This window comes from Miscanthus floridulus, chromosome 18 (assembly GCF_019320115.1).
Source record: "Miscanthus floridulus cultivar M001 chromosome 18, ASM1932011v1, whole genome shotgun sequence".
Classification (NCBI taxonomy): Eukaryota; Viridiplantae; Streptophyta; class Magnoliopsida; order Poales; family Poaceae; genus Miscanthus; species Miscanthus floridulus.
In genome coordinates, this window is record NC_089597.1 from 119,423,685 (window position 1) to 119,446,838 (window position 23,154).

Here is a 23,154-nt window from a genome sequence, read left to right on the forward strand (position 1 = left end):
GATGGATACTGTAGCACTTTTTTTTAGGAATTTGAGATTCAACTAAATACGCGCTTATACATATGTCGAACTCGTGAAGCGATTTTGGGGAGTGGGATTGTCTGTTAACGACGCCGGTGTTTCGATTCGACGCGATGCGATGCGCAGGATCATTATGGTTTCTTGTGCCCACGCGAGGGTGACCAGATCCGTGTAATAGCCCAACGGCCAATCTGTTCCCACTTTAAAGCTCACTTCTTGCTTCAGGGTTTCAGAATTCAAGAGCGTTACCCAAATTGCTCATGCCACTTGCATAATCTAGAAGCAGAACCATAAATCAGAGGAAAGCTAAAATGGCGCCTGCCAGAAAAACAATTGAAATAAACCACTTTGCACAGCTTGGAGCAATGGTCAATCGCTGAAAACAGTTTTGTCAAATACAAACAGATCAAAGTATACCATTACTATTTACATCGATTTGTTTTGCTTTTGGAGATAACCTAATTCAATACAATTGGTAATGTACTTCCCCTGCTTTGCCATATCCATCTGAAGGGCAGAAATCTGAAAGGACGTCCTATGCTGAAGCCACTGACTGAGCATATGAGAATCCTGCAGCTTGGCTATTTTTATCGCTCGATCTTCGTTTCATCGTTTTCTTGATCTCCTCCTCCTTCTTGTCGACAAACTGGATCAGCTCTTTGAAGCTGCCAAGGCGTGATAGTCGCCGCTGTCTTATGACAGGACCAGCGGCACCTGCACTGGGCTCGCCAGCAGCTTCAGAACTGGAGTACTGGTTGTACTGCCAGCAGACTCGTATGAAGAATACCAGCAGAGCGAAGAGGCATATCAGGGCACACACAAGGAAGAGGCCCCAAAAGCTTCCGAGGCCAAGCCTGGTTGCTCCCACTTCGCTGTCATCTGAGGAGCAACTAGACCGTGAGAACCACTCGTCGTGGATTCTCTGAAGTTGGCCACTCTCTGAAAGTTGAAGGATTGCCGTCGATAAATCTGCAGCAAGGGGGGAGTCTCTCTGGAATGCCTGTAAAGAAAAACAATGGAGCAGAATAAATCATTTCCATTACGGTGCCAGACATGGATGTGTGCTTCCCTGAGATGAAGTAAATGAGGGAAGAGAACAAGATAAAGGACAATGAACATACAAAGCCCCATCCTTCCTTTGTGAATTCCTCTCCCACTATTCTGAATTTGCAGTAGTTTGACAGGAAGATATCAATATATGGCTTCTCATCAACTATTGCAGCAACACCGCCGTATTTTGGTCCACGGTTAAGGGCATCAGCATATTCCTGGATCGTATTCAGTGGTACCAGTCGAGAGAGAGGAACATTGAAGTTTTCACTCAGGTACCTTTTGGTAAATTTTCCGGCCTGGTATCCAATAGGTAAAGAACTTGAAACCAAACTATCAATCCCTGTAATTCCAGTTGAGAGCTGTTGGACAGTGAGGATTGACGTCAAGCTAGCAGTGTAACTTGAAGTGATGATCAGCACAACAAACAACCATATTATCAACACGAACCGCCCAAGTGTGCTTACAGTGTTCTCTCCTGAAGTGAGTTTCTCATCAAGACGTTTCCATGCATATAGGCAAAGAATCATGGAACAGTTTATAAGTTAATATCATGGACGCGTCTAGTGGACTTACTGTGTGCGAAGAACATTGTTGAGAAGCTAAACCTGAAAGAGAAGCACATATCATCCGTCAATTCCTGAAGTTAGCAACTAAGCATTTAGAAGAAAAAAAACACCAACAAAATAACAGTAAATCATAAGATGAGCATGAATTGAATAAAGCTAGAAACATTTTTCAACCATAATGGTATTGCCAGTCTGAACTTTGACTCAAACAAGGTAAGGTAAATTAGGACAAAAAAACATCCACAAAGTTACAACATGCAACAAACGTACCATAACATTGTTATGACTTGTCGCCTTGGAGAGCCTCGAAATTCCTCATTAGTACGATGTTCAAGAAGCCAAACTACTACACCCACCAAAATAAAAAGAGCAACTGTGACACACCACATCTCCAATGTGAAAGGTTCAAGGAAAGCCCAGGCACTTGAAGTTACATGTTTCACGGGCGCTACTATCACAAGCCCTGACTCAATATAAGGCTGTGTGTATTCTGCAAGCTGCATTCCATTTCTCACTATAGCAAAGTCGCCTACAGCTGCATCAAGTGACTAAATGAAAATGAAACAAATCAGAGTTCTGTCAACAAAATTGTGAAATAGATTGGGACAGGAATGAGGGCATACATTGGCAGCAACCATTCTAATGATGTCAATATAGCTAGGGTTTTTTGTACCATCCCCAATAGTTATAAATTGGTAAGGAACTGGGTAAGGAAGCAGTTTAATTGCTGCGTTGAATATCTCGATGCAATAACCACTCATGTTATCTCCTCTGCCTGACACTAATTCCTTAAAGCTTGCTTTAATTGGAACCCCAACTCTCAGAGGTTGGCCAGTGTTTGGGAATACCCATCCCTGAGGCTTAGTAGTGGAATCACCAGGCCATACCACATCATGCAGATGCTGGGCACTTGTAGATGTATTTCGTGGCATCTGATACAAAATTTCAGGAGCAGCCACGGAAAGCCCAGAATAGTTAGACCAATAGCCAATCAAGCGGGAGCCAGAGCCAGCAACATTAAGGATATCATACGCTGGGCGTACCAAATTGTGGTCTGAATCAAACTGGACTGGACCTGTAACACCTGTAAAATTTGTGAGGAGAAGTTGCTGCAGCATCTGCTCACCACCGTCAAATATCTTCAGAGTTGATAGATGCAACGTGCTGTCATTTAAATTTTGTAACCTGGGATCTGTTGAGAAGTTGATCTGTTGCCCACTACTGAGAAATTTATCGACAGCACGAGCAACTGCCCAAACCGAGTCATAAGCATAAAAACCATACGAGTTCAAGCCAGAGGTAATATTTCTGTTCCGAGCCACATTATTCCATTTAGATATGAACTTATCCTTGGCATCAGATTCAGGAATGTGCTGACGCAGAACAATTAGTCCCTGAATATAACCCATATCTTTAAGTTCTCTATATGCTGAGGAATCAAGGACAGCAGCTAGCCAATCAGTTACTATCCAGACATAGCCACTGGCCATCATTTGGAGGTTCTTAGCTACAGAAAATATTCTCATCCCCGTGTCAGGATTGACATGCACAACCATGACCCTTGATTCCATCATATTTGCTCTAAATAGTACATCATTGATCACGTCTGTATTTGAATTTGGAGGAATAGCTGCTTTATATGAAATCTTTGCCCTCTTTAATGCAAGCGCATCACCGAGGGCTTCCACGCCACCTCGCCCATAATCATCATCAACGAATATAGCAGTCACTCTTTTCCATTGATAGTAATCAACAATGCTAGCAACGGCATTCATTTGGAAGTAGTCACTTATGGTTGTCCTGATGAAGTACGGATACTCTGATGCAGAGAGAGTTGGATCTGTAGCCGCAAATGATAGAAGAGGTACATGTAGCTCATTAACAGCATGGGAGATGACATGGCCTATCCCAGAGGATTGTGGGCCAATCACCGCAACTACGCTTTTTTCCATTAGCCGCAACGCTGCAACCAAGTAAGGTTTCTATGAATCAGTTCATGCACCGTCAAAGTAAAAGTGACAGTTGAGGTACTGAAGTTAATTTCTGATGTCTTTCAAGCCAAGAAAAGATGACAGCTTATTGTACTCGTGCCTATAAAGATCCCACTAATTTTGTCCTTAAACTTTATGCATGTCATGCAAACTTTATTTTCTGATAAAAACAGGAAAACTAGCTGTGATTCAAACAAAGAAACAGTCTCCAATAAACCTATACAGTTTACTTTGTTCTGGTTCTCAAACTTGAAAGAAGGAAACAAAGAATCTTGAATGAGAATAAAGTGAGGAATTGGATGCTCCCTAACAGCTGACACATGTTTCCTGCATCCTACAGAATACCTTAACCGATTTCACAAGTTAAGTCATTTGTGGTACCACTCCATCAGTAACAGCTAACACATGTTTCCTGCATCCTATAGAATACCTAACCGATTTCACAAGTTACGGCACCACTCCATCAGTAACAGCTGACACATGTTTCCTGCATCCTACAGAATACCTTAACCAATTTCACAAGTTACGCTATTTGTGGTACCACTCCATCAGCACTCTTTCTGTCTGTTGCTCTTCTATTGCCAGGACAATCGGGTTAGTAGAATTCTTAAGCTATTTTCGCATAGGTAGATCAATATGGATATGGATAAGTGAACGCATAATGAGGGGAACAAGTGGAAGTGATCTAGAGACTAGAGAGTGGTATTTAAGTAGAATGAGGGGTCAGGGTTCACAGGCATCCGAAAGCATGGATGGGGTGTTGACCAAGTGTCAAAAAGTATCTTATTTATTTGAATGTTACAAAAATTACTGATACCGACGATTATCAGTGTCCAATGTATATTCGAGGAGCATCATTATCTGATATGCAAACTTTTGTAAGTATCTGTGCAATCATAGTTCTTCAGAAAGGAATATGTTATTATAAGATACTTTTGATCGATGTAAGACAAACAGAAAAGCTAACATTGTCAAATCATCTCATGAAACACGAGCCGAGCAATTATTAAGAATATAAAAATCCGACCAGTAGGAGTACCTGGCTTAGTTTGACTAAACCAATAATACAGTGGGACTGAATAGTCCCCTCCCATCCGCCTCCTATGTTTTTGCCGGCAGTGAAGTTCTCTATTGGATCAGTCAAGATTTTGTTCAGGTTTTTAGACAAACAATCAACTTTTCCTCTTTTATGCTCTACTGATAATAAGTACTCCTTATAAAAGATGAAACAATAGGATTAAGACTACTGTTACAGCTGCTGGCTATAATATTTCCTCAAAACTTTGAAACAGCTCTGTATCCAAAAAGGCCTCAATATTTCCATTTCCGCTGCTACCTATGCTTCAATTCTAATTCTTAACTATATAAAAAAAGGGTTTTTTTTTTTTTGAAAGACAAAAAAAAAACAACTTCTTCTAGAAACATGGACATGAGCAACTGAAGAAAGAGGGGGAAACGAAAACCGAACCTTCGATGGTCCCAAGAAAGCCGCTGCAGTTGGTGTCCTGGGGCACCAAATTGAGCTGGGTCCCGGGGAGGACCTTGCCGTCCGCGTTGACGTCATCGACGGCGAGCTCGATGGCGAGCTGCGCCGCGCGGCCAATTGTGGAGTCGTACGTGAAGAGAGCGCCGACGGTCACCTCGCTCGGCCGCGCCCCCGACGCCGACGCCGCCCGCGTCGCGGCGGCAAGCGCCAAGAACAGAATCACCAACTGAGCCGCGTCCATTACCCGGAATTCAAGCGGCACTAGAGGCTAGAGCACGGCGCGGGGGCCGTCGAGGGCTGGAACCTTGGTACCAACCGCATCGGTCAGTTCGGAGACGAAGAATGACTGAATGAGGAGCGCTGGTTCTCCAAAGCCGCAAGGATTGGGTGGAGCTATGGTATTATCGCAAAGCAAGATTCTGGTTTTGAGGTGGGCAAGGAGGGCAGTGAAGAGGACGACAACTGGTGAGGAGCCGAGCTCTCTCCCTGTCCGCGGGATGCCGGGATGAGGCTTTGAGGAGCCGACGCACTGTACCGGAGCTGACTCCGAGTCTCCGAACTCGGAATGCGTAGGTGTGAAGTCACGCATGACCCAAGCGCGCACAGCTGAGAGACAGCGAGCGCGAGATGGAGATTGGAGAGGTTGAGGGTGAATGGGTGATGCTACCGCGCGACGGAGACGGGAAGGAAGGAATTTTGTCGTCACGGATGTCGGACGCAAGGCGAGAAAGATTTTTTTCCGTGCCAAGTCGCAACCAGGTCCGTCGGTGGAGTATTTTTTTAACACTTTTCCTAAACTAATTTTAAATCTAATACTATTTTTTTTCTTTAAAACTAATACTTTTGACCGCGCCTATTGCTATGGCGCGGCGAAACGCATGCGCCACCATATGGCGCGGCAGGAGGATGACGTGGCGACGACTGGAGCTGCTGACCGGTGACGTGGCAGGGTCTGCCGCGCCAAGATCGGTGGCGCGGCAGTGATGCGCCACGGCGCATGACGCGGCTGGACCAGATAAATATCGCGAGCGAGCCCGCCCGCACGCACGCCACACACGCCAGCCCGCCCGCACCCCCCCACTCCCGCCGCGCAGCACCCGCGCCGCCCGCGCCACGAATGCCGGCGCGTCACGGTCGTCGGCCGCCCGCTCATATTAAGGTAGCTCCCTCTCGATTTCATATTATTATGATTGTTATTGATTTAGGATAGCTAGTGATTTAGGATAGTGATGTTAGTGATTTAGGACAGTTAGTGATTTAGGTTAGTTAGAGTTTTATGATTGTTATTGATTTAGGATAGTTAGAATAGTTAGTGACTTAGGATAGTTAGTGATTTAAGATAGTCAGGATTAGTGATTTAGGATAGTAAGGTTAGTGAATTTGTTTATTTAGGTAGATAGTTTTTAGGTTTGAGGTTGTGTGTTATAGTATAGTTAAGGTTTGGTTAGGTAGTTAGGGTTTAGGTTACCGTTAGTTAGGATTTTGGATTTTGGGATTGATTCGGTATTTATTTTTTTAGTTTATGGTTAGTTATTTAGTTAGAGATTTTGGATATAGATACTAGTTTTTAAGTGTCGGTATTTAGTAGTGCGTGATACATCGATTTGGATGATTTGATGAAGTTTCATCAAATATTATTTTTCTAGTGAAGTTGTTTAATATGTCTGTTAATGTTACTTTAAATATATACATGTGCTTTCATATTGTGTTCGTATTTCATAATATGTAGTTTAAATTTTGCAATGCTACATAATGTTAATTTGAATATTGTTAATTTGAATACTCTAACCCTTTGTTTATCAATTTGTAACAGGATGGCCCCTCCCACGCAACACCCGTTGTATCTCATTGTTGAGGTGGAGTACGACGATCAGCACCGAGCACACATCTTGAGTGACACCGACGCAGAGGTGGCATTGTCTTCTTTGAAGCACCGCACGCACACCAGGGCGCACCAGTGAGACAAGTGTTACGCGCCGTATATACGGCGTGCCGACTTCCTCGAGCTTGTCCGTGTTGTCAACTACGGTCTTTCCGCACCTTGACCCAGCACTGCACTACTATAGATGTAGACAGGTGCAAGTGCCTTCTTTATACGTAAATATTCTTATAACAAATTTGAGTCAACTAACAGTCATCCTATTCTTATAATAGGTGGAGGTCTGAGACCCACATATTCCACCTACCTTGCGACGAGATGACCTTGACCCTGTAGGACGTGAATGCTATCTTTGGTTTTCGGTTGGGAGGACTTCTAGTGATAGGTATAGTTGACAACGATTACTGGAGTGAGTTTGTGGCTCAGTTCATTGGCTTTCTTCCATCGGACGACGAGGTTTCAAAGAAAAATAAGTGAGCAATTCAAGTCTATTTAATACTTGCATTGCTTTCCTTCGGCCATCGGGTCTTATTTTCTTTGGTGAATTTCAGAAAAAGTTTCGGTGTTTCGTCGTCCTGGATCACAGAGTGCTTTGATTACTTGGATCCATAGGCTGAGGAGGCTAAGATCGACAAGTTCGCTAGAGTGTGGCTCTAGCACTTCCTTGGTGCTTTCCTCTTCCCAGACGCCTCGGGCAACACCATCAGCTGGATCTTCCTTGACATACTACGCCAGTCGTGGGAGAACATAGCGGCGTACAGCTAGGGCAGCGCAGTCCTGGCATAGACGTATCGACAGCTATGCGTTGCCTGCCATCGCACCTCAGGGTATGCGATCCTTAAGGCTTGCTCCTACCTACTCTAGCTTTGGTGTTGGGAACGATGGCCCGTTGGGAGGCCCCTTGCTACTGGTTTATCGGTAAGTACTTTGGTTCACTGTATTTTTTGAGGCAGTTACATATGATAAAATTATTAATGACTAATTCATTATCGTGCTCAATGCAGCAATAGAACGGACATGATACACTCCCTATAGCTCTGTATATCTGGACGGAAGCAGAGTTAGTTAGAGAGAATGCGAGGCACAAGTATAGGGAGTACACGGATAGTCTCGACGTCTTGACACAGCATCAGGTTACACTCTCTTTACTATCATATATGTGTCTTGTTCGATATACACTATATCACAACCTAACTCAATTACGAAATATTTAGGTGCATTGGTGTCCTTGGGATGCTCCAGAGCTCGAGTACTATCTGAGTCCTGTCACTAGGGATGAGTCAGACGAGTATTGCTGCAATGTCCCTCTTATTTTCTTCCACGTGGTCGAGATTCACTTGCCCATCAGGGTCTATAGACAGTTTGAAAGTATGACAGGCTGTCCACCACCGCTTTACTCCACCAACCAAGAATTGCACGGGTGTGTTATCGATTAATAATAAATCTACAATTTAGAGGTGTATGTGGTACAACTAACATCGTTTGTTGCATGTATGGCCATAGGAAGAGGTACAAGACCAAGGATTGACACGTGACACACAACGCGTACATCCAGTTGTGGTAGACTAGGGAACGACAGTCGATCCATGCGGGTCCTCCACACGACCAGCACACCTTCGACGAGTACATGCGGTGGCTTCATAGGTCTACGAGAACACATATCAAGCCCCCGTACACTGAGGAGACGATTAACGAGGACTCAGAGGAAGATGTGATCGAAGATGTGTACGACGTTGCCACTAGGGCCAACACATAGCTACAGAGAGCCCTGCTTCAAAGATACGTGGTAAGATACTCGAATGGTACAATTTGTTATCCATTTGGTATTAAGTATGTGTACTAAAACTGTCCAACTGTGTTTCTGTACCTAGGCGACACAATTGTCAAGGATGTCCAACGAAGCAACGTTTCGTCTTCACGAGTCTAGAGGGCAGGGGCCAGGCGTTTTCGAGGCTTTTGTGGAGGTAAACATAAACTTGTCTGTTCTAAAAAAATTTCTTTAGTGTATATGCGTTTGGAAAATGCACTAACTTTAACATCTATTTATGCAGAAGGTGAAGCGGAGCTGCAGGAAGCTAACTCAGAAGCTGAGCTACATGGACACTCCATGGATGTAACCGGCAGTCCCGGCGCGGTCGGGTGGCACCTCTTCTAGCTCTTTGAGGACACCAGCCGGCTCTTCTTAGCTAGTGACAGGTGCCACTTCCGCAGTGCGTACACCACCACATCATAGCGCTGGGAAGGACCCTGTAAGCGAGGACAATGAAGACGACGACGACCCCCCCGGGCTTCCACAGACAGCACCACCAGTGGGACCCTTGGCCGTAGGACGAGATCGGCATGTGTCAGCTAGGTGGTGCCCCGCTTGATACCAAGGAGCCTCATAGGTAGTAACAAATGTAGCTTCTTTAAATACGTAGGCTCCATGAACTAACGATCATAAATATTATAAGTAATCGTGCATATCATATATTTGCATGGTACGAGCCGTACGCACCGGCAACGCGACCACACCGACGTTGGCTACACTCCCAATGTGTTGCCAACAAATCTGAAGAGACAGAGACGTCCGAGAGATCCTTACACTCCTGAGTCTTAGTTTGTTAGGTTGAACGAATATTATCGTCCAAAACTTGCAGGTTTAGTTGGTTATGTTATGTCGAACCAATGAAAATGTTATGTGGCAGCTTGTCAACTTGCGCACGGACTTCATTTATTTGCTTCATATTCGTTTCAATGCGTCGCGGCAGTACTGCCGGCAAGATTAACTAGCAACTAGTTCGGGAACCGTTAGTCCTGGCATATCTCGCCGCCGGTGGCCGACGTCTTGACCCCGATCCTCTCGAGCTTGGTCATTGCCGCCACAAAATCGTCGAAGAAGGCACCCTGGTTAGACGCGCAGTAGTCGACCGTGCTGCGCGACCTCATGTCGGACTAGAGCAACTGGTCAAAGCCCACCGGCTAGGGGTCGAGGAAGCCGAGGTCCATGGTCGCGTCGCTGCCGATCCTCACCAACAGCAGCCGATCTTCTGTCTGCGTCCAGGTCCTGCCGCGCCATGCGCCGTGGCGCGTCAGTGCCGCGCCAAGATCGGTGGCGCGGCAGACCCTGCCACGTCACCGGTCAGCCGCCCCGGTCGTCGTCACGTCATCCTCCTGCCGCGCCACCATACATGACGCGGCACAGGCATTTCGCCGTGCCATGGCAATATGCGCGGCAAAAAATGTTAGTTTTGAAAAAAAACAGTGTTGGATGTAAAATTAGTTTACAAAAAGTGTTAAAAAAAATCTCGGTGGACAGCGTCTCCATGGACCAATAATTTTTCAACAATTCTGATCTCTCCGTGTGATAGCGCATAAATAAGGGTCTTGGTTGGCTTTTATTGCCCCATAAAAATAATGGCGTACAAAAACTTTTAGTCATCAATTGGTTCGTGACCAAAGAATTGACACAACAATGTTTATAGCTAAAGTTTTGGGAAGTCTCTCTAAAATCTTTTTAAAATTGTATAAGAGATAAAATGTGTTTTCTACTATTATTACAGCACTTAACCAAATGCACACCTATAATTTTTGCTCTTACTTTGGCAAACTAGTTGGGTAAGAATTGGAAGCAAACCAAGCAGGCCTAAGACCCTTTGCTACCATTTTCTTTTTTTTTCCTTGAGAAGTACTCGCTGTCCAAGAACAAAAATGCAATTCTAGTATAATATCATGTTTTATATTTTAAGATAGATGAATTATTAGATTAGTTATGAAATGTGTTTTCATAATAAATTGATTTGAAGTCATAAATGTAATTACTATTTATAAGAAACTTGGTTAAATGGGAACAACTTTAATTGGCACATAACCCATAATTACATTTTTTTCTTGATGGAGAGAGTACCAAAGGTGGAGAATAAATGCAAGTTCTTCCTCTGGCTACTATTGCAAAGGAAGCTGCTCACGTCGGATCGAATAAACAGGGAGGACAAGCAAACCCAATTTATCAGCTGTGCAGAACACGGAATGAATCAATGACACACATGGTTGCAAACTGCCCTTGCTCCAAAAGAGTCTGGCAACACATAGCGCAGCAGACCGGCCATCTACGGCCTCGGTTGACTGGTTCGTGAAGAAGTACTGTTGGCTGGTTTGTGTGAGAGAAAAATACTGTTCCAGCTGAAAATTTAAAGCCAAACTAACAGGCTGAACATTCAACCAAGGCAATCGGTTAGCAATCTGAAACTATGGTGGTCTGATCTATTGGGTGAAACACAAACAGCTGATCCAGAACTTAGAGATCAAATCATTACATATACGACATGGAACATTTGGAAGGAAAGATGCCGGCGAGTATATGACAACAAAGCACTGACGGAGATACAACTAGTGGCTGTAATCAGACAAGAGGTGGCTGCGCTCAGGCAGGTGATGCAGATGTTGGACACCTGACCGGCATGGCTTGATTTCTATCTATCTTTTTTCATCCTTTTTCTTTTATGTTTCCCCTTATTGGGTCATCAGACCTTAATGTACATTTTTCAATCCCTACTAAAAATGAAATGGCAGAGCACCCGCCATTGCCCTCAAAAAAAACTTATCCACATTTCATTTGGCTTGCTAGATTTGTGGCAAATATTTTGACCCAATTTTTTTGACAGCTTTTGCTTGACAAATCTTTGCCATGACCAATTTTAATAGCAAATCAACCATGTCGTGAATTATTCCTAAAAAAACCATGTCCTGAATTAGCTCAGTCTCGTCCTTTGCCCCGCTCATGTATCTGCACTATTCTTTTGCCTCTTCTCTCCCCTCCCTGTCCTCCATAAGTGATGCCATAGCCCTTGTCCCTTTCTTTTCAACCATGTTCTACCATGCGTCGACCATCTCTTGGGCAACGAGGCGAGCACCAATGGGCAGTAGGACTTGTGCACCGTTCCCATGGGCCAGGATCGTCCAAGGCTCACTCTTCCCCGTGCTCGCACTACAACAATAGGACACCTCCATTGTTGAGTCATGATACATCACCAATGGACTATCATGATGTTGACCTAGGCGCCGCCACACCTAGGAAGGAGCACACATCGCACGTCGTTCACATCTTCGGCGTTGTTAGTGACCAAGGCCACACACACATGTGTGCCCGTGTGTCCCCTGGTACCATCGAAGTCGAGTTTGGCGAGAACAAGAACTGAAGTAACATCGAAAACAGTCTGCCCACTTCACGTTGTGGATCCGAGTCCTCAAAGTCCTTGGTTCGTTGTACTCCGAGTCCACAGATGGAGCCTTTTTCACGCTGGTGTTGACTATTTTGCCCTCGAATATTCTGAAATATTTGTAAAATCCTAATTTGAGTTAAGGACAAAGTGGCGTGCCTCTACGGTATGATAATAAATTATTTGAGAAACTATAATAAATCTCGTAAATTAGTACAAACGTTATAGCAGGTAAACATAAAAAAGTTACCGGTCATGAGTAGCCTTTCCCAAGCATGTAACTGAGACAAAATTCTAATAACCGTGATAAAAGATGGATTCTCAGATCCTCCTATAACAAAACCAAAGCCTTTTGTCCTGGAAAAAAGTTAGATCATCGTACTACTTTTCTTTTGGGCGAGAACCCAATTCAATATATATATATATATGTCATCGGTCTTGTGCTTCCTTGCTTTGTCTTCTGAAGCATTGAAGTCGATCAGCAAGAATGCATGTTCTATGCTGAAGCCACCGATTGAGCATCTGAGAATCCTGCAGCAGCTGGGTTATCTTTCTCGCCTGACCGTCGTTTCATCGACTTCTTCATGATTTCCTCCTCCTTCATGTCGACAAACTTTACGATCTCTTTGAAGCTGCCAAGGCCTGACAGCCTCCGCTGTCTTTTGACAGCACCATCAGCGCCAGCTGCACTGGGCTCGTCAGCATCTTCAGAATTGGAGTACTGCTTGTACTGCCAGCAGACTTGTATGAAGAACATCACCAGAGCTAAGAGACATATCAGGGCACAAATGAGGAAAAGGCCCCAGAAGCTTCCGAGGCCAAGCCTGGTTGCTCCCAGATTGCTCTCATCGTCGGTGGCACAGCTCGGCTTTGTGAACCACTCGTCATGGATGCTCTGAAGCTTGCCACTCTCTGAAAGCTGAAGGATGGCGGTCGACATATCTGCAGCAAGGGGGGAGTCTTTCTGGAATGCCTGCAAAGAAAAAACAATGGACACATGCTACCTTGAGATGCAATGCAACAGGACAAATGCCCAAATGAAAGCGAATGAAAGGCATATAACAAGTTACTAAAAAAAGAAGAAGGCACAGAACAAGATAAAGGCGATGAACATACAAATCCCCATCCTTCCCTTGTGAACTGCTGTCCCACAATCTTGAAGTTGCAGTAGTGTGACAGGAAGATATCGATATATGGCTTCTCGTCGATAATTGCAGCAACACCGCCATTTTTTGGTCCACGGGTAAGGGCATCAGCGTATTCCTGGATCGTGTTCAGTTGCACCAATCGAGACTCAGGAACGTTGAGGTTTATCATCAGGTATTTCTTGGTGAATTTTCCAGTCTGGTATCCAATAGGTAAAGAGCTTGATATGAGACTGTCAAGTCCTGTAATTCCTGTCGCGAGCTGTTGGACCGTCAGGATTGACGTCAAGCTGGCAGTGTAGCTTGAAGTGATGATCAACACGACGAACATCCATATGATTAACACGAAACGCCCGAGCGCGGTTCCGGTGTTCTGCCCTGAAGGTGAGAGTTTTTTTGTCAAGAAGTTTCTCCCCATGCAGTGAAAAAAAAAATCATGAGGAAGTTGATGTCATTGAGGCATCTAGTAGTGGTCTTACTGTGTGAGAAGAACATTGTTGAGAAGCTGAACCTGAAAGAGAAGCACACAATGTATATATGGTTAACTCCTAAAGTTAGCAACTAAGCATTCAGAAAAGAACACAAATAGAAAAAGAGAAAAATGAATAAAGCCTCGAACATTTTGACCCATATAATGGTACTGCCAGTATGAATTTTGACTAAAGCCAGGTATGGTAATAAACTAGGATAAAACACATCCTTAGATAGAGGCTTAGAGTAGCAACAGAGACAACGTACCAGAATATTGTTATGATTTGATTACGTGGAGGCCCTCGAAATTCCTCATTAGTCCGATGTTCGAGTAGCCACACCACAATTCCCACCAAAATGAAAAGAGCGCCTATGACAGACCACATCTCCCATGTGAAAGGTTTAAGGAAAGCCCAGGCGTTTGAGCTTACATGTTTCACCGGCGCCACTATCACAAGCCCTGAATCAATGTAAGGCTGTGTGTACTCAGCAAGCCGTGTTCCATTTCTCACTATCGCAAAGTCGCCTACAGCTGCATCAAGTGTCTGAATGAAAATGAAACAAACAAATCAGAGGATCGTCAACAAATTAAAGCTAATGGTGAAACAAACTGGGATGACAAAGAATGAGGACATACATTGGAAGCAACCATCCCAACAATGCCGACGTAACTAGGGTTCTTTGTGCCATCCCCAATAGGTACAAACTGGTAAGGAACTGGGTAAGGGAGCAGTTTAATTGCTGACTTGAAAACATCAATGCAGTAACCCCTCACAGTATCAGGGCTACTGCCTGACACCAATATCTTGAAGCTTGGTTTAACTGGGACCCCAACTCTGAGAGGCTGGCCATTGTTTGGAAACACCCAGCCCCTAGGTATATCAGTTGAATCACCAGGCCATACCACATTCTTCAGCTGATAGGCACTGTTGGATGCATTTGATGGCATCTGATACAAAATTTCAGGAGCAGCCACAGAAAGGCCTGAATAGTTGGACCAATAGCCAACCAAGCTGGCGCCGGAGCGGCCAACATTGAGGATATCATAAGCTGGGCGTACCAAATTGCCGCCTGAATCAAATCGGACTGGACCTGTTAGACCTGTGAAGTTTGTGAGGAGAAGTTGCTGCAGCATCTGGTCACCACCGTCGAATATCTTGAGACTTGACAGACGCAAAGTGGTGCCGTTTGGATCACGCAGCCTTGGATCTGTTGAGAAGTTGATATGTTGCCCAGCATTGAGAAATTGGTCGACAGAGCGAGCAACGGCCCAAACTGAGTCATAAGCATAGAAAGCATATGAGTTCAGTCCAGAAGTCATACTTCTGTTACGAGCCACAGTGTTCCATCTAGATATGAACTTTTTCTTGGCATCAGAATCAGGAGTGTGCTGACGAAGAACAATTACTCCCTGAATATTACTTATGTATTTAGGATCTCTAGATGAGGGGGAGGAATCGAGGACAGCAGCTAGCCAATCAGTTACTATCCAGACATAGCCACTGGCCATCATCTGGAGCTTCTTAGCTGCAGAAAATACCCTCAAACCTGTGTCAGGATTGACATGCACAACCATGACCCTTGATTCCATCATGTTTGCTCTAAACAGTACATCACGGATCACATCTGTGTTTGAATTTGGAGGAATAGCTGCTTTATATGAAACCTGTGCCCTCTTCAATGCAAGCGCATCGCCGAGAGCCGAGACGCCACCTCGCCCATAATCGTCGTCGACGTATATAGCAGTCACCCTTTTCCACTGATAGTAATCAACAATGCTAGCAACGGCATTCATTTGGAAGTAGTCACTTGTGGTTGTCCTTAAGAAGTAAGGATACTCTGATGCAGAAAGAGTTGGATCCGTTGCCGCAAATGATAGAAGAGGAACATGTAACTCATTGACAACTTGAGAGATGACATGGCCTATCCCAGAGGATTGTGGGCCAATCACAGCAACTACATTTTTCTCCATTAGCTCCAAAGCTGCAACCAAGTAAGGTTTCTATGAATCAGTTCATGCATTCACCATTAAAGTGAGTAGCAGTGATAGTTGATGAACTGTTTGTTTCAAAAAAAAATAGTTGATGAACTGAAGTTAAATTCGGGTGTCTTGCAATTGCAACCCAAGAAAAGATAACTTATTCTACTCGTAGCCAAGGTTCTAGGATTCTTTTCAGAAAAAAAATCGTAGCCCGCCGAATTGGACGAAATTCGGAAATTTCGGACCGGTGTCCACTAATTTCAACAAATCTGAACAAAATTTCCTCAACCGGTTAGACATGGCAGTTGGCGTGGAGAGGGTATATGCGGCGCCGGTGTGGAACGCGCAGGCGGCGGGGAGGGCGGCGACGACGCGGTGGTGGCAGCAGGGGGTGCAGATGGCGGTGAGGACGCGGCGGCGGGCGTCGAGGAGCGGCCATGGCACGGGGGCGGCGTCGAGGAGCGTCCATGGCGCGAGCTCGGATGTCCGGGAAGCAATCACGGTCTCGCGGTGGCTGCGGGAGAGCTGGCGCAGGCGGCGACGAGCGGCGACTCGCAAGCAAACCGTTTGGCGTTGGCTGCGGACCGTGAGCAGTGCCGGTCGCAACGGCCTCGTGAATCGTGATCATGTATAAAATTTTAATATATATATAGACACTAATTTTATTTACAAAACGAAAGCAAATTCAATAACATATTTTTAATTTAACATATCTGATAATTATCGGGGAACAATATAGATTAAGCAATATATTTATAGATGTATGATAATTATCGAGGAACAATGTAGATTAAAAAAGCAATATATCTGTTTCCTTTTCTCATCCATGACAAATATTTTTTAGGTAACATTATAAAATTCTAACACCTAAATTAGAAGAAAAAATATGACTATATGGGTACAAAGTACTAGAAGTCTGGAATACTATATAAATAATTAATTTGGATTAAAAATAAAAAGGAAAAATACCCTTGGCCTAAACAACTGATCAGTGGTCGCAATTCGGAAGAAGCCAAGAATAAGATGTCGTCGTCGTGGAGCCCTGCCTGGTCACCGTCCTCGTGCGCCGTGTCTCCGGTAGTCTAGCTCTTCGCGGGGGCGCGGCTCGCTAGCTCCGCGTGTGTAAGACGCACGTCGCGAACTCACGATCAGAGTGTGCCGTGTGCAGCGTGACTCCTCGCCTCCTCTCTACCCGATGGCTGTGGGGAAAGAAAACTAAGAAAGAAATACCGATGTTGTCTTTTTGGGCCGTCTAGCCACTTCTATGTCTCTCTTCTCATTAGCTTGCTAATGCCTAATGGACTATAGGACCTAGGGTTTGTATACCTAGGCTTGGACCCCTCATCCGCTTGGGCCTTCGGCCGTCGCACCTCGTGTCCTACCCCTAGGGCCGGCACTGACCGTGAGGAAGGGCCTGCTTGGTTTCCTCGGGTTCCAAACACTACCATGATGACCTGTAATGCTCTCTACCCGAGCATCCGTTTGGCCGGACAAATGCATTTGCTGGCCCTGTGGATTATGTCTGACCGGCCTAACTCCCTTTCTCCATTTTATTAAAAAAATCTGGATAGACCCGCCTCGCGCTGCGCACCGAACCCGCTTCGCACGCGCTGTTGCGCCTCACGCCTCGTGAGCGGACCCGCCTCGTGCCACGCACCCCGCCCGTGTCTCACACCATTCGTGCCTCGTGCCTCGTGCCTCACGCCGCCCACGCCTTGCGCTGTGCTTTCAGCGTCCGTGTCAATGAGCCATCATTGGCTGCGGCAAATAGATGAGCACATATTACAACTTTTCATATGTTTACGTTGTGTATATTTTATCTGGATGTTGCAAAAGTAGATCTGGTGTTACATATGTTGCAATGGCTATATATGTATGTTGCAAGTGTATGTTTCAGCTGTTTCAAACGTATGTTGTAAGTGTTTTCATCTGGATATTGCATATGTTGCAGTGGCTATACACGTTTGTTGCAAGTGTGTTTTCCAAATGTTTCAGCTATTTCATCTGTATATTGCATATGTTGTAGTGGCTATGCACATATGTTGCAAGTGCATGTTCTAAATTTTTCACTTGTTTCAGACGTATGTTATAAGTGTTTTATCTAGATGTTGCATATGTTGTAGTGGTTATACACATGTGTTAGAAACGTATGTTTCAGTTGTTTCACCTTGTTTCAGTACGTTGCAGTAGGTGCTGCTCCTCATGCGCTGCGACTCTCGGACACGCAGAACCAGGTGCCCCAGCACCACCAGGCTTGGTCCCCATGGTGGAGCATGCAGTCGAGTCAACACATGAGTATGCACGCTGTGCTCCCTGCCTCCCTCTTTCCCTCTCTCTCGCATTAGGACACACACATTGTACTCTTTCTCTCTCGCATTGGGGTATACACGCTGTGCTCCCTCTCTTGCATATAGCTGGACGGGCCCACACACATGCTCTCCCGAGCAGACGCAACAGGAGGAGACGCGGGCCGTAGCAGTGCATGGGTAGGCGCAGCAGCACGCGCGGGTGCGGGCGCTAGCATGACCCAAAGATAAATGTGAGGCCATATAACCTGTGTTACTAGCAATGAAGAGCAAATGCAGCCCCGTTCGCGTGCCCTTAAACCCAGCTTGATCCGTTTCTTTTTTTTCATCCAGAACAGTGTTTTTCTCTCACAAATTCCTCCAGAATTCCTTCAAACCATCCAAATTCCTCCATAACCATACCATCCGAACAAGGCCAATACAGGCTACCTGGCCCCACATTCATCAATCGATATATTTTATATTTATATAGGGTTCCACTGTGATCTGCTGCTATGCAATGTCCTACGTACAGTACACCTCTTGTTTGGTGCAACCAAAAACTTGTCTAACCAAAATTAAGGCATATATTGATTTTGATTAAGAAAATGGACACACCAAATTTTATGGTTAAAATCATGGTAAACTCATGAGGAAGAGGTATCCACTACTATGTTATGGCCCTCAACCAAATGCATTTCTATAATCTTTTGCCCTAATTTGGGGGGCCTTAAATTTGATAAATCTATGTTTTGGTTAGGCAAGTTTTAGAAGTCAACTTGCAGGCCCAAAGTTTTTAGGGCCTACTTGGTTGCAAGCCGTTTTTTTATCAAGCCAAAATATGGGTAAATTTAAGAAATTTGATATGTAATTGGTTTGGTGCCAAAATTTTAGGAAAACAGTTTCGTCCTCTTTTTTTTGGTACCAAACGAAGTCCCAACATTGGTTGTCTTACAAAATACTCCATATTGGCTTACTCTAATATTGGTGTAACCATATTTTGGCTTGCCTTAAGGGCATATTTTGTAGCGCTTTGGCTCCGGCACCGCGTCAGCGGAGCTGCGCCAAACAGATACGGGAGGAGGAGCGCTTCTACACCACAGCAGAGCCCTTTTTGGCATACGGAGGCGGAGCCATGATTTGTAGCTCCGCTAATCCGGTGGAGAAACAACGTGGATGGAGCCCGACCAAACACGGTCTAATATTGGCATCATAAAAATTACTTGTAACTAAATAGACCCTTACTTAGCATCGTATTGATATGATGGAGGAATATTTGTGGGCTCTTTGTTGGGCCTTAGACTGACTCCAACCATGATACCCAAATCCAACACCTATATCTCGGTTTGGGTCCGGCACGGGGAAAAAAAGTCACCACGCAAAAGTGAGCCTCTCCAACAGACCGCAAACGCAAAAGCCCCCAAATCCGCCGGAGGTCGCCGCTCGTCCGTCCAGGACCGCGCCAAGGACATCCTCGTCGTCGTCTCCGGCCTCCACGCGCGCTCCTCCTCCAACACCGACGGCGGGCGCGGGCGAGCTCCGCCCCAGCGCGGAGGACCCCGGATCCTTGCTCCCTGACGGCCGCGCCCCGCTCCCCGCCTCGCCGCGCGCTCCTCCTCCAACACCGGCGGCGGGCGCGGGCGAGCTCCGCCTCGGCCACGGCGCGGGCGAGCTCCGCCTCTGCCACAGCGAGGGCGAGCTCCGCCTCTGCGCGCGGCCCCACGGCGCGGGCGAGCTCCGCTTCTGCGCTGGCGAGCTCGGCGATTTGCGTCTCGAGGAGAGAGGGGACGCTTTTTTGCCTGGCGTTCAGGGGAGCAGGCAAAATGCGTCGGGTGTATGGGTCTACCATTGGAGGAGGTTTTCGGGAAGGCAAACAACTGTAGGGGACCTAAAAATGGGTCTGGGTCTTAGATTAGCCACAATGTGAGTCACAATCGATGCTGAAACAAGGAAAAGTGAGTTTGGACATCGGATAGTGCCATTGTGTGAAGTGATGCCGAGCTTAAAAAAGCTAGCATCAAGTAACCTATATGCATTGATGATGAGGAAGTAAAAAATCATTTCTCAGTCAGCGTCGATGTTTTCTCACTCATAGGAAATGAAGATGATGGTCTGATGTTGGTTCCCACAGGCGCATGTCGATGCTGAACACTGTGACGTTTGGTGTTTTCTCAACATTGGTTTTGCATGGATGCACGCCCTCAATTAATAGTGGATAGTCTTAGAATGGGCTAAAAATTTGAATCGGACCAAATATTTTAGCTGGTTTAGTTTTATCTCGGGCCGGATGGAAATAAACGAGTCGTAACTATAAGATTCAGCCTGTTATTTTCTGAAAAAAAATGGAAACTAGTATGTTGCATTGTGTTAAAACAAAGAAGTCTCATGAAACCTATTTGTTTTACTTTATTCTGGGGTTCAAACATGACGCAAAGGAAAAGGAATCTTGGATTGGAATAAAGTAAAGAATTTGATGCTCCGCAACAGTTAAAATATGTTTTTTTTTGCACCTTACAAAAATACCTTAACCAATTTCATAGTTATGCCATTGTCGTACCACTCCACCGGCTTGTGTCTTTTTTTTTCCTTCTATATATTGCCAGGAAATCAGGTTAATATTCTTAGGTAATGTTGGCTAGATAGAATGGTATGGATACGGATATGCGAACACACATACGGATATTGCGAGGGAAATCGGGATAGAAGAATTATTCTTATATTGAAATTTTGGCTTTACATAATCTTAAATGAAAAAAATTCCAACTTAAATATTTTAGATCTCGTTTATCACTACAACTTTTATAAAGCGTGTGTCTCCATTTGAGACCATTTGAAAAATTTGATAAATTAAATTTTAAGAATTAACAAAAGATCTTAAACAATCTCAAATGAAAAAGTCTTCAATTACAAAGTTCTAGATCTCACCGTTCTCTATGATTTCCATACAAATTCTGTCTACATCCGACTTTATTTAATGAATTTATTTGTTATGTGGTTATTTTTAAAGACTATCCGACTTTATTTAATGAATTTATTTGTTATGTGGTTATTTTTAAAGACTATTGACTTGTACCTGTCCATGAAAATCAATTTCCATATAAATTCTGTCTACATCCGACTTTATTTAATGATTTTATTTGTTATGTGGTTATTTTTAAAGACTATTGACTTGTACCTGTCCATGAAAATCAATTTTTAGAGACCATTGACTAAGTCGATTGCCTCTAAAGTTCACCCATTAAAATGGTAGTTGACATAAGCAACCGTCGTTAGAAATCATATTTTTAGAGATGTTTTTTTAAGCCGATCACCTCTGAAAATATCTATACTTCTACTAGGGGAATTGTCCTTAAAAATGTATCTTCAGGGGGCGGTTTGTAAGCTATAGTGCTCCTAGGACTAGTTAAAAATGCTTTGCTCAGTGAGCTCTACTTGAAAAATAGGAGGTGTATATGAAAATTATTTATAGTAATGTGTACAAAAAGTGGGATTTTATGAGTAGAATGAGGGATTTGGGTTCATATGATCCGAAAGCGTCCATGATGTTAAAAAATGAACATCTATGTAATTTTCAACCATGCTTGTGGGCATCTCACACGTTGTGAACTGAGTGCTCCACCACTACACTCGCCATCATAAGGTCCCCTCCATTCCGCCTCCTATGTGGTGATGAGAGGGAAGGGATGGAATGGCTCGACCCACAGTAACAGAGGATTTCAACCTGGGCTAGAGGGTAATTTAGACCATTATGGTTTCTATGCATTGTTTAGGACAGGATAAATCACGATTTTATTTGAGTTTTAGGTGGGCAATATTTTTTTGTCGGCGAATTATAAAGTAGACTTTTATGCTTTCTTTTACTAAGATACAAGTAAAATTTGAAGTCATAAAAGGTTACCCGTGGAAAAACCTATAGAGATTCTCCCATAGATATTAGGATTAGTGCTGACCATAATATATATTTCAATACATCTATGAACAAAAAACTTTTACGAAAATCCTAATCTTTGATTGACACATGCATGAACGAGGAAAGAGCTACTCTCTCGTCCTAAAATATAGTGCAGCGTGACTTCTAAAATTTATATTAAAATATAATGCATTCTACATAATGGTTATGTTTAGATTTGGCAAAGTTTGTTAAAAAGGAAATCATGATTTAAGGAGAAACTCTATAATTGAAATAATCTATGGATACATGTGTTATTTGGGTGTTCTCTTTAATTGTCTTATATTTTTTAGAATGCACTGTATTACACGACAAATGGAGGCGGCAGATGCGAAGCGGAAAAAAGAAACCAACCTTTGATGGTGCCAAGGAAGCCGCTGCAGTTGGTGTCCATGGGCATCAAGTTGAGCTTGGTCCCCGAGAGCACCTTGGCGTCCGCGTTGACGTCGTCGACGGCGAGCTCGATGGCGAGCTGCGCGGCGCGGCCAATCGTGGAGTCGTACGTGAAGAGGGCGCCCACGGCCACCTCGCTCGGCCGCGCCCCCGCCGCCGACGCCGTCCGCGCAGCGGCGGCGGCAGTGGCCAAGAGCACAGTAACCACCACCAACTGAGCCACACCGCCCATCATCAGCCCCAACCCAAGCGCCGGCCACGCACTAGCAATCTAAAGCACGGTGGGCGCCGCCACCGTCGTCGGGAGCACTACCACTAGTCGCGTCGGTGCTTGCGCTGCTTGGGAAGGAGAAGAAGGCAGAGGAGGAGGAAGGAATGAGAGGCGCTGGTTTTGAGGTGCGCAAGGAAGCACAGTGAAGGCGACGGCTCTGGCAAGTAAGTGTCAGCCAACCGGTGAGGTGACGCCGACGTGCTAGCCATGTCGTGACTGGTGTCAGGGGGCGGGCCGTAGCCGTCGGCGCCCATCGGACGGGCCGAGGTGAGCCAGCGTGCGAGCGAGCGGCGTGTGTGGCTCTGCTTCCTCCGTCGTTCGATCTCGCTGCTACTGTGCTAAACTTGCATTGAGGACTGTATCGGGTCGGAGATCGAATCGGAACGTGCGTGTGCAATACTGTGCAGCAGGAACAGGACAGGACAGCAGGAGTGTCACTGTGTCTGTCAGTCACGCTCACGCTCA

General features: G+C 45.0%; 2 protein-coding genes across 2 annotated transcripts; both read right to left on the reverse strand.

The window, feature by feature from the left end:
- Positions 1-325: 325 nt before the first annotated feature.
- On the reverse strand, positions 326-5,730 carry LOC136520138 (glutamate receptor 3.4-like). The gene is made up of 6 exons (XM_066513562.1): positions 5,100-5,730; positions 2,264-3,603; positions 1,911-2,188; positions 1,648-1,679; positions 1,143-1,549; positions 326-1,021 (listed from the first exon to the last, which is right to left on the reverse strand). The coding sequence occupies exons 1-6, from the start codon at positions 5,356-5,358 to the stop codon at positions 557-559; spliced, it is 2,781 nt and encodes a 926-aa protein (XP_066369659.1). The 5' UTR covers positions 5,359-5,730; the 3' UTR covers positions 326-556.
- A 6,633-nt stretch (positions 5,731-12,363) lies between these two features.
- On the reverse strand, positions 12,364-22,786 carry LOC136520862 (glutamate receptor 3.5-like). Its single transcript, XM_066514531.1, has 6 exons — positions 22,380-22,786; positions 14,448-15,793; positions 14,078-14,355; positions 13,819-13,850; positions 13,311-13,717; positions 12,364-13,167 (listed from the first exon to the last, which is right to left on the reverse strand). The coding sequence occupies exons 1-6, from the start codon at positions 22,651-22,653 to the stop codon at positions 12,691-12,693; spliced, it is 2,814 nt and encodes a 937-aa protein (XP_066370628.1). The 5' UTR covers positions 22,654-22,786; the 3' UTR covers positions 12,364-12,690.
- Positions 22,787-23,154: the final 368 nt, after the last annotated feature.

Coding starts and splice junctions, on each gene's coding strand:
- LOC136520138 (XM_066513562.1), bottom strand. CDS start 5,358: ATGGACGCGGCTCAGTTGGTGATTCTGTTCTTGGCGCTTGCCGCCGCG. Junction 2,189..2,263: donor TTAGAATGGTTGCTGCCAAT/GTATGCCCTCAT, acceptor ATTTTCATTTAG/TCACTTGATGCAGCTGTAGG. Junction 1,022..1,142: donor CAAAGGAAGGATGGGGCTTT/GTATGTTCATTG, acceptor TTTTCTTTACAG/GCATTCCAGAGAGACTCCCC.
- LOC136520862 (XM_066514531.1), bottom strand. CDS start 22,653: ATGATGGGCGGTGTGGCTCAGTTGGTGGTGGTTACTGTGCTCTTGGCC. Junction 15,794..22,379: donor CTTCCTTGGCACCATCAAAG/GTTGGTTTCTTT, acceptor ACTTGGTTGCAG/CTTTGGAGCTAATGGAGAAA. Junction 14,356..14,447: donor TTGGGATGGTTGCTTCCAAT/GTATGTCCTCAT, acceptor ATTTTCATTCAG/ACACTTGATGCAGCTGTAGG.